Source organism: Sinocyclocheilus anshuiensis, unplaced genomic scaffold (genome assembly GCF_001515605.1).
Source record: "Sinocyclocheilus anshuiensis isolate Anshui unplaced genomic scaffold, SAMN03320099.WGS_v1.1 scaffold999, whole genome shotgun sequence".
Classification (NCBI taxonomy): Eukaryota; Metazoa; Chordata; class Actinopteri; order Cypriniformes; family Cyprinidae; genus Sinocyclocheilus; species Sinocyclocheilus anshuiensis.
Window position 1 is genome coordinate 178719 of NW_015544197.1, and position 9683 is coordinate 188401.

General features: G+C 35.1%; 1 protein-coding gene across 4 annotated transcripts in view; it reads right to left on the minus strand.

Moving 5' to 3' along the window:
- The window catches only part of LOC107696758 (serine/threonine-protein kinase 25-like), a 17437-nt gene that overhangs the window by 3132 nt on the left and 4622 nt on the right, over positions 1-9683 (minus strand). For 2 of the 4 annotated variants that reach the window (XM_016497246.1, XM_016497247.1), the window contains exons 2-9: positions 8280-8510; positions 6786-6842; positions 6528-6636; positions 5368-5525; positions 4993-5178; positions 3855-4000; positions 3657-3765; positions 2354-2425 (exon numbers count right to left, since the gene is read on the minus strand). In XM_016497246.1, the coding sequence (XP_016352732.1) occupies positions 2354-2425; positions 3657-3765; positions 3855-4000; positions 4993-5178; positions 5368-5525; positions 6528-6636; positions 6786-6842; positions 8280-8510 (1068 nt within the window). Of the gene's footprint in view, positions 1-1769; positions 2032-2123; positions 2261-2353; positions 2426-3656; positions 3766-3854; positions 4001-4992; positions 5179-5367; positions 5526-6527; positions 6637-6785; positions 6843-8279; positions 8511-9683 lie in introns of those variants that run through there. The other 2 variants (XM_016497244.1, XM_016497245.1) reach the window with 2 other exon arrangements.

The following is a 9683-nucleotide window of genomic DNA, read 5'->3' on the forward strand; positions in this document are numbered from 1 at the left end:
CAAAATCACTGGTAAATAAAACACACCTTAGTATCGATATTTTTTGTTTGAGTATCGATACTTTCGATACTCGCGGCAGTATCGATATATCGATACTTTGGATCGATACGCCCATCCCTAGTAGCGCCTCAGATCAACAGACGCAGCAGTGCGAGGCGCACGTGAACTGATCATCTCCTTCACATTAATACCAGTTTCAGCACAAAATAATCATGACTAAACATCTGAAGGTAAGTTAAAAGAAAGAGTACAACTTTACAATCCGTATCCTGTCTAATGTAATCTCTCAATCAGTGTTTCAGTCACGCAAAGTCAATATAACTGCTTGTAAACGATGTGTCACGTAACGTCATATTTACCTCAGAAAAACATATTCAGTGACCATAAACCCATTAGTCAGAAAAATAAACTGTAGAGAGGGGCATTTTGCTAAATATATGCACCATATAACATATTCATTATAGTTTTTACTGTTCTTCAATGTTTCATTTATGTTTGAATAAATCCATCAAGTTTTTATGACCGCCACCATTTAAATGTTTATATTTAAAAATATATATTAATTTTAGCAGTTGTATATTAGCCTACAAATCAGTCAATTTTAACCTTCAATATTATAGTAATGTAGTACCAACTGACTCTCATGTATATTTTACAGCATTCGTCGAGAGATTTTTATCCTTGGAAAAAATTTGGCATGTGCTGTAACGTTACCTGATATGTATCCAAAATAATCAATATTGAATCGAATCGAATCACAAGCTTGTGAATGAGAATCGAATCGTGAAATTTGTGTCAAAACCCAGCCCTAATAAAAAAAAAATTGTAAAAATAATCCATATGAATTGAGTGGTTTAATCCAAGTCCTATTTAAATGAACAAAAATAATTTGTTATAATATTATATTGCTATATAAATATTCAATGAAAAACTTATTTCAGTTTATTGCAAAGGCAAAATTTCTCACTTTCACATACTTAAATTACTAATGCTAAAACTTACTTTTCAATAAATTTATTTTTTTTGTAAAAGAAACTAAAACGATAAAATGACGCCACAAAAATAATTAAAATATAAAACTGAAAATATAGAAATAAAAGCTAAATCAAAATATTAATAAATATTATAATTCATAAATAATACTAAAATAACCCTGCTTTGTATGTTTTATAATAGAAACAGATTTAATTTAGGCTTTTATTCACATATAAACTTTGATCAACGCACATGCATAGAGCACATCAAATATAGTAAGCAAACTGCAAAGTGTACTTGCATGACATGCCCTATGTAAGTGCGTTGATCAAGATTTATACATGAATAAAAGCCTAAATTCTGTTTATATTATAAAACAATTGTCTCTTAAAAAAGAAAAGGATTACTTTTACAATTCTTTATGAACTTTTTGGAGCATCAAACTTTCGGTTCCATGGATTTTTAATGAAGGGACAGAATTCTATCAGATTTGTGTTTCGAAGCTGAACGGAAGTCTTATTGGTTTGGAATGACATGAGAGGGTGAATAATTAATGACAGAATTTTCATTTTTGGCTAAACTATCCTTTTAAGCCTTTTTCCTGCATTTCACCCTGTAATTTATGTCCTAAATGCAAACTTAAGAAATAAACACTTTTTACACTAGTTTATTTACAGTTCAATGTACTTTTTCATTTAATGGAATACACACAAACTTGGTTTGTCGTTTCAATATTTTACATTTGATTTAGACATTTCAAAATTCTATAAAGTAAACTGTAAAAAAACATCTCATAATACAAGCTGTAATGGAAAGATTGGAGGTGTTCAGCAGAAGGAGCAGGTGGGCACAGAGGACCGGCTCATGAAGGGATCGGGACGGTCTTTCCATCGGACATCATCGTTTTGAAGGCATGCTGTTTCTTTTGAGTGTAAACCTGCAGAGTTGAGACACAGGAAGTCTCAAAGTTCACTCCTGCGGAAGATTCAGTACTGCATGCAAGTGCCACAGCGCAGCACAATATCTTATAGCACTGAATCAGCATGACCTGAAAAACTGCCATAATCAGAAATTACATAAAATACAATTAGATACTGTGTGTACAGACACACAGACGAAACTGTATATTAAAGGTAAGACCTGTTTACCTGCACACTCTCTCCATAATGTTATTGAGTAAACGGTCTGAGATTCCAGGGCTGGACTCCTCTGCGAGGCTGAATGCGTTTTCCAGCTCCTCCAGGGCACATACACTGCTCCTGCTAACACGCCGCTTCTCCTTCAGCTGCATACAGAACATAATCCACGTGTTGTGACTTGACGTTAAAGCAGGAGGTCAAGGCTCACTTACATAAACGTACGTTTTTGAATTCTTTACCTCTCTGAAGATGGGTGTGATGAACGTTGTTAGAGACGGTGACTTTGGCTGCCTCTTCACAATGTCTGATGTCTGTTAGAAAAACAAAAAAAATAAACCGGTGAAGTCCAAATGAACTTGCAAAGTCAAGTCAGAAAAGAAACTGATCATATTCACTACAAAATGAGTGTTACTGGACCTCAGTGCTGCCTTTGATACTATTGACCATTCTATTGGATAAGCTCAAAAATTATGTTGGCATTAAAGGAATTGCATTGGTATGGTTCAAATTGTACCTACCTGACAGTTATCAATTTGTAGCAGTAAAAACAGGCGTGTTATAAGTTCAGTGTGGAGGACCGTAGGCCTCAGTACTAGAGCTGAATATTTTAATCAACTAATGTGTGTTTAACAGTCTGGTTCCAAAAGTAAAAATCCCATTAATTTTCTTAATAGGGGAATTGATTTGAACAATAAATTCTACATTTTTAAAGACAAATCTACAGTGAGCTATGAGGTTGTTAACCCTGGTGAAAAACTACATTACTCATATTTCTGCTGAGAAATCTCCAACAAGAAAATCGCAACTAGCAAATGACGCCAAAATAACTCTTTATTGCCCACCCAATCCCATGAAGCACTGCAAACTATTTAAATATTTGTATGCATAATATGCATATTTTTGCACTGAACAATATGTATATATATACTTGATTTTCTTCAAATGAAAGTTTGTAATATTGTGATTCACCTTGATATATATATACTGTATATATATGTTTTTTTTAGTATTGTTTAAACTCCCTATAGGAAAACATTTCTGGAACCATAGTGGCTAAAAAAGGGGACAGGCACTGTTGCACTTTATAGAGTAGTATTCAGCTGGTCATGTGATCACAATAGGCAGCCCCCATATAAGACTGTACATGATTTTAAACTAAAAATATTTCAAATTAAGTATACTACACTTAATTTCTTTGTGTAAGATGTGTTTAATGAAACCTGCTGATTTTTTAAGGAGGCTCTGCCCCCCAGTATATATTTAAGTGCGATTAGTCGACTAAAGAAAAATCTTCGGGGACAGCCTTAATAAAAATTGTATTAAACATTGTCATATCTGTCCCCGGCCCTTTCACACCTAGTATCAGAGGCAGCTCTGATGGGACTTTAATTCATTTCCTGCAATTGTGATTCCTGTGTAGATGTATATGCTGCCTCTTTGACACTAAAAATACTGTTTAAACACCCTTTGTGGTATCTATATAATACAGATTCTGCTTTTATGTTGGCTTTGCTCTGCAAAGGCTTCAGAACACATTTTTACCTTACTGTCTAAATGGTTGAAACCTCTCTGTAACTTGTTCATGGAAGTGGGCCGTACAGTGGGGAAAGTCCACATGGGACACTGGTCTCTGTCATCCCCCTCCCCATCCCTGAGTGAAAGCACACAGAGTAAACATACTGTATACAAATTTCACAAGTTTGCTGATCGCACATCTAGGAATGTAAAGCGGACACATACATGTCAGAGTCATCAGAGCTTGATTCGTCCCCGGGGCCCTCTGACTTCCAGTGGCGATATCGATCAATGAGCTCTGCCAGGTATGATGTTTTCTTGGTGTAGCGGGTGATGAACTTGTGCTTCAGAAGCTCTTTGGCTGTCGGTCTCTGTTGGATGCAACAGCATGTCACAAAAATTAAAAGCAGTTTACCTCATGTTTTAAAATTGATTAGCCTGTTTAAACTAAAGGCTAATGGCATCACTGGCAGAGTTTGAATAGAATTTCTTATATTATAATACAATCCTATATAATAAGTTGATAATTATATTATATTATATGGCATTAACTGATAAATGACATATTAAAATAACTTTATTTTAAAGACCAATTCTCACTATTAACAAACTATTAACTATGCCTCATTAAAACTCCTAATTTGCTGCTTATTAATAGTTAGTAAGGTAGTTGTCAGGTTTAGGTGTGGGGTTGGATTAAGGGATCCAAAATACGGTCATGCAGAATAAGGCATTAATATGTGTTTTATAAGTACTAATAAACAGCCAATATGCTAGCAATATGCATGCTAATAAGCAACCAGTTAATAGTGAGAATTGGTCCTTAAAATAAAGTTACCTAAAATTCTACCATTTTGTCTAAATAAATCAAAATAATAATAATAATTTTAAATTCTACAAGTGAATTTGTAATGTACAGTTTAAAAAATAATATTTATTTTGAGATTGTTAAAGTTTACATTTAATAGTGCAAATACATTATTTGTACTGTTAAAAATGTGAAAAAAAACAGCATCAGATGATGCAAAGATTATCTAAATGTAAAATTAAGAGAAATTAACTAATCTAATCATCAGATATGGGTTCCTTTTTTTTAAACAAAATCTGTATTTAAATCAATATTAAATATATATATATATATATATATACACTGAACAAAATTATAAACGCAACACTTTTTTTCATGAGCTGAACTCAAAGATCTAAGACTTTTTCTATGTACACAAAAGGCCTATTTCTCTCAAATATTGTTCACAAATCTGTCTAAATCTGTGTTAGTGAGCACTTCTCCTTTGCCGAGATAATCCACAGATTTTTTTTTGTTTTGTTTTAAATAAAGGTATTAAAAAAGAGAGGTACTAACAAATCGTGGATCTTTATTGAGACAAGCTTCAACAAAGTCCTTAAAGGCTTTGCTGTAGGACCCCTCCAGTGTGGGTGGGTTATTTTTAGGGATGAGGAACAAGACTCTCATGGGGTGAAGTTCTGAGTTGGGTGGCTCTCCTTTAGCCAGCTCGATGGCTGTGATACCCAATGACCAGATGTCAGCCTAAGACAGAGGGAAGGGAAAAGGGCAAAAAATTGGGGGTCAGTACTTGTGCCATCTCTCTGTCTCTGAATATTTAATTGAGCTTATTTTCATCATGCAACAGAAGCAGTCTTGACTAGTTAACAGATGTTCACGTGGAGAACTTGAACATGATACTAAATGACAAGCGAGACAAGGAAGTACTTGTACCTTGAAGTCATATGCCGACTGTTTAATGACCTCTGGTGCCATCCAAAATGGAGTTCCTACAAATGTGTTTCTCTTAATTTGTGTGTCTGTTAACTGGCCGGCCACTCCAAAGTCTGCCAGCTTGACTTGTCCATGTTCAGATAGTAACACATTGGCCGCTGTAGGCAAAAAGTAGAGTTATTAATGTAAGGACACTTCACAGTAGTGCTGGGCGGTATGACCAAAAATTTATATCACAGTATTTTTCAAAATTATACCGGTTTCACGGTACATGACCGTATGTTTTTTTTTTCATGCATGACCGGGTGTTAACCATATTTTCTACTGATTGAGAGAGGAAATACTGCAGTATATTGACTTAGAATGCCCTATTTTACTGTCATGATGAGTGAATATTGTCAAAAAATACCACACTAAATAGTGACGAAACACGATCCCTTTTAATGTTAACCAGGAGTCACTCTCATTTATAATCGCGGCATCGTCTGATAAAATCAACATGCATCTACACTAAAGCTGTTTTGTACTCATTTATTGACGAGTCGGCTGCGGTGCGGCCAACTGAATGCGCTGCTTCTCTGCTGCTCACTGCACAGAACAGACGCCGAGAGAGGTGACACTTCTCCGGGAAAGTCAGACCTCGCGTTCGCGGGACAGCACTGGCGAAATCTTCCAACTGAACCATTGCTAAGGTTTATCCAAAAAAGTCGCTAGGTTTGTCAGTATGTATATTCTATGGAAAAAAGCCGCTAAAAGGGTCTGAAAGTTGCTAAATCTAGTGCTAAAGTCGCGCTCGTGTGTGTGAGACGTGGGAGCTGATGGCAGGGGGCGGTGGATATTTGTGGCGGTCAATGTGGATATTGTGGATGAGTTCTTGTGTCATCACGTTCTATTAGTTCTACAGCTTCAGTTTCAGAACTTTCACGCTTAGTAACACATACAGCTGTTCCCTCACCACCGTGCAACAGTGAAAAGGGACCCCTTTCAAACAGTGTCGCGTTCCGAACGTTGTTTAAGCGACATACACCGGTATTGCGGTATTTTAAAAATTCATATCATAACAAAAATGAACACCGGTATTCTGTATGAACTGGTATACCGCCCAGCACTACTTCACAGGACTAAAATGAACTAAACAGAGGTAAGTTTTGCATACTGACCTTTGATATCTCTGTGAATCTTCCTCTCTGAGTGGAGGTAGTCGAGTCCTTTCAGTATTTCTCTGAGAATGGTGGCGATATATACTTCTTCCAGAGGTCCCGGCCTTAGCTTGGCACAAACACATTAGACGATGTTAAATATAGTGACATTTCCTGTGCCATTGACATTTTCCAGAGTTGTTTTTTTCCACAAAGTAATTTTCCAAAGTTATTCCTCTCTTTAAGGAACCCACAAACATGCTGAAAAGACCAACTCACCAGGTCTAGAGCCGATCCACCTCCCAAATATTCCATGATTATCCATAGTTTAGAGCCCTGAGAAACACAACAAACCAGAAAATGGAACAATAAATATAACTGATGTTCTCTAAAAGGAACAGTTCAGCAAAGCATGACCCCATTTATGGTGCACTTTTATCCTTTCTGAAATTTGAGACTGTTATTTTAGCATTATTTATTAGTATTTGTTAATATTTTGAATTAGCTTTTATTTTTGTTTTCAGTTCTGAATTTAATTTTAAGTTTTAGTAATTTTGTAATGTGCGTTTGTCATTTTTTATTAGTCTTTCTGGTATCAATTTACTTGGAAGTCTTTATGTAATGCATTATAAAATCATTGTATGATCTCAAATAGCTGTAACCAGTTAGAATTCATTATAAAATATCTAATCAATTCATTGTTACACCTTTAGAAAGTATAATGCACTAAAACACATGGCAAACAACCCTTTGAACATAATGCATTTTAACTTTTGTTTATTTATAAAAAAGGTATAATGCATTACATCATACATTTATGAATGCCTTTATAAGGCATTATACAGTGGGTACGGAAAGTATTCAGACCCCCTTCAATTTTTCACTCTTTGTTATATTGCAGCCATTTGCTAAAATCATTTAAGTTAATTTTTTTTCCTCATTAATGTACACACAGCACCCCATATTGACAGAAAAACACAGAATTGTTGACATTTTTGCAGATTTATTAAAAAAGAAAAACTGAAATATAACATGGTCCTTCAGACCCTTTGCTCAGTATTTAGTAGAAGCACCCTTTTGATCTAATACAGCCATGAGATTGAAGGGGGTCTGAATACTTTCCGTACCCACTGTACATAAAGGCTTTAAGTAAGGTATTACTGTTTATTTTATTCCATATAGCTTTAATTTTTATTTCCATTTTAGTAGTTTTAGTACTTCAATGTAAACTTATTCCACTTACAGTATTTGTACTTAGTTGCCAAGTTTTTTTTATCTAAAATGTATATTTTATTTCAGCTATTGAAAACTATTTTTATTAGTTATAGTTTGAGTTAACAATAGCAGCTCTGGTTTGAGGCACACTGGTTACTGTCTACTTTTGCTGTATGGAAAAGAACAGCTGAAAGTCTGGAAAATACCTCTTTTTGTGTTCCATGGAAGAAAATCAGTGACATTTTACAACAAAGTACCATAAGCCAACAGTGAACACTGTTAATTCATGTTTGTTCATAATACAGGAAATCTGACAAAGTTATTTGACTTAAAATGTTAATTTCTACATATACTAATATTTATCCATCTTAAAGTATTCATTGTTAGTTAATGATGCCTAAAACATGAACTAATCTGCTGTCATTGTAAAGTGTTACCAGGAAGTCATAGTTTTTTTTTTCGAAAAGATGCCGTCTGGGTAATCTATTCCTTTAAAAATACACAAATATATTGTAATATAATAAGAGCTGTGCCTGAAAGAAAGAAATCTCCACAAACCGTCAAATAGGAGCCGTAGTATTTGGTGACATAAGGGCTGTCACACTGGCTGAGCACCGTGATCTCCTGCTGGATGTCTTCAATCTCATCCTCTGCCTCCTCCAAGTCAATAATCTTAATGGCCACCACTTCTTTCGTGCGGTTGTTTATGCCCTTGTATACCTCTCCAAAAGAGCCTTTACCAATTCGTTCCAATTTAGTGAAGTACTCTTCAGGATTCAAACATGAGTTCTAAAGGAAAAACAAGAAAGATGTAAAGATTCTTACCGGATATCGATGACAAGATCCAATATCGTGTGTTTTCTTTACACACGTGATGGACGTGTTGTCCTTTTATTCAAGCAACAGATCAACAAATGCTGGAATATCTACCCAATCATCACTCCACTGAAGGTCCGGAGAAGATGAGAATCTATAAAGAGAACTGTCAGAAATCCCATGTAGTTTTTTAAGCAATTTTTTCATTTTTCTGACACCTAGGAAAACACTAGGAGCATCTGCTTCCTTGTTCAGTACAGCATAAAGATAAATTGTACTGACAATCCATCTGGAAGTGGTACTGTTTTATTAAAAAAACAACAAGCTCTTTTGACGACAAGACTCAAAGTTCAGGAGATAAGACCTCCTCTTGGTATAAGCTAAACGTCTGATTTCCACATTCATCACACTTTTATTGCACCTTTTTAAAACACTGAGCAATCAAAATGCAAACCTTTACTATTCTTGGTAGCACCACCCATTGGATTCTCTATAAAATGAGATCAACAGGATATTTTTAACACTTCTCAGAAACAGGCCAGCTGCACCTTTCGTCAAAGATACTCCGAGGTGCAACCCACATCAAAACATGATACACTGCAATTATCATACTGACCTACAAAACGTGCGCATGTGCAACATAACATAAACCTATGACATCCATTATCATCTGGATCGATACAAAATAACTACATGGTCTCATATTTAACATAACAGTTCTACGCTGGGAGTTCCTCTGTTTTTCTCTATTATGGTGGTGTCAAAAAGTGTGATGTGAAGATTCTCAATACAATATAACAGTTGCAAACAAGGATGCACAATAAAAATGTTGACCATCAGACATTTTATGTTAATTTTCCATGGGCTTTGCCATTTTTGCAACCCTGTCACCAACATTTAAGATATTTTGCAAAGCTCTAGCAATAAAAGTTAAATGTCAAAATTAAATGGACATTTAAAAAAAAATGTGCGAGTGGGTAAAAGGGGTGCAAATTTTAGCCTAAATTATGATGTTTCTAGCTGGATCTAGCTACACTGTTAGACTTTTTACTGTATTTTTGCGGTAACTTACTGGCAGCACTATTGCCAGTAAGTTACTGTAACTACCCCTTTACAGTAGCTTATCGCAAGTTCATTTTACAGTAT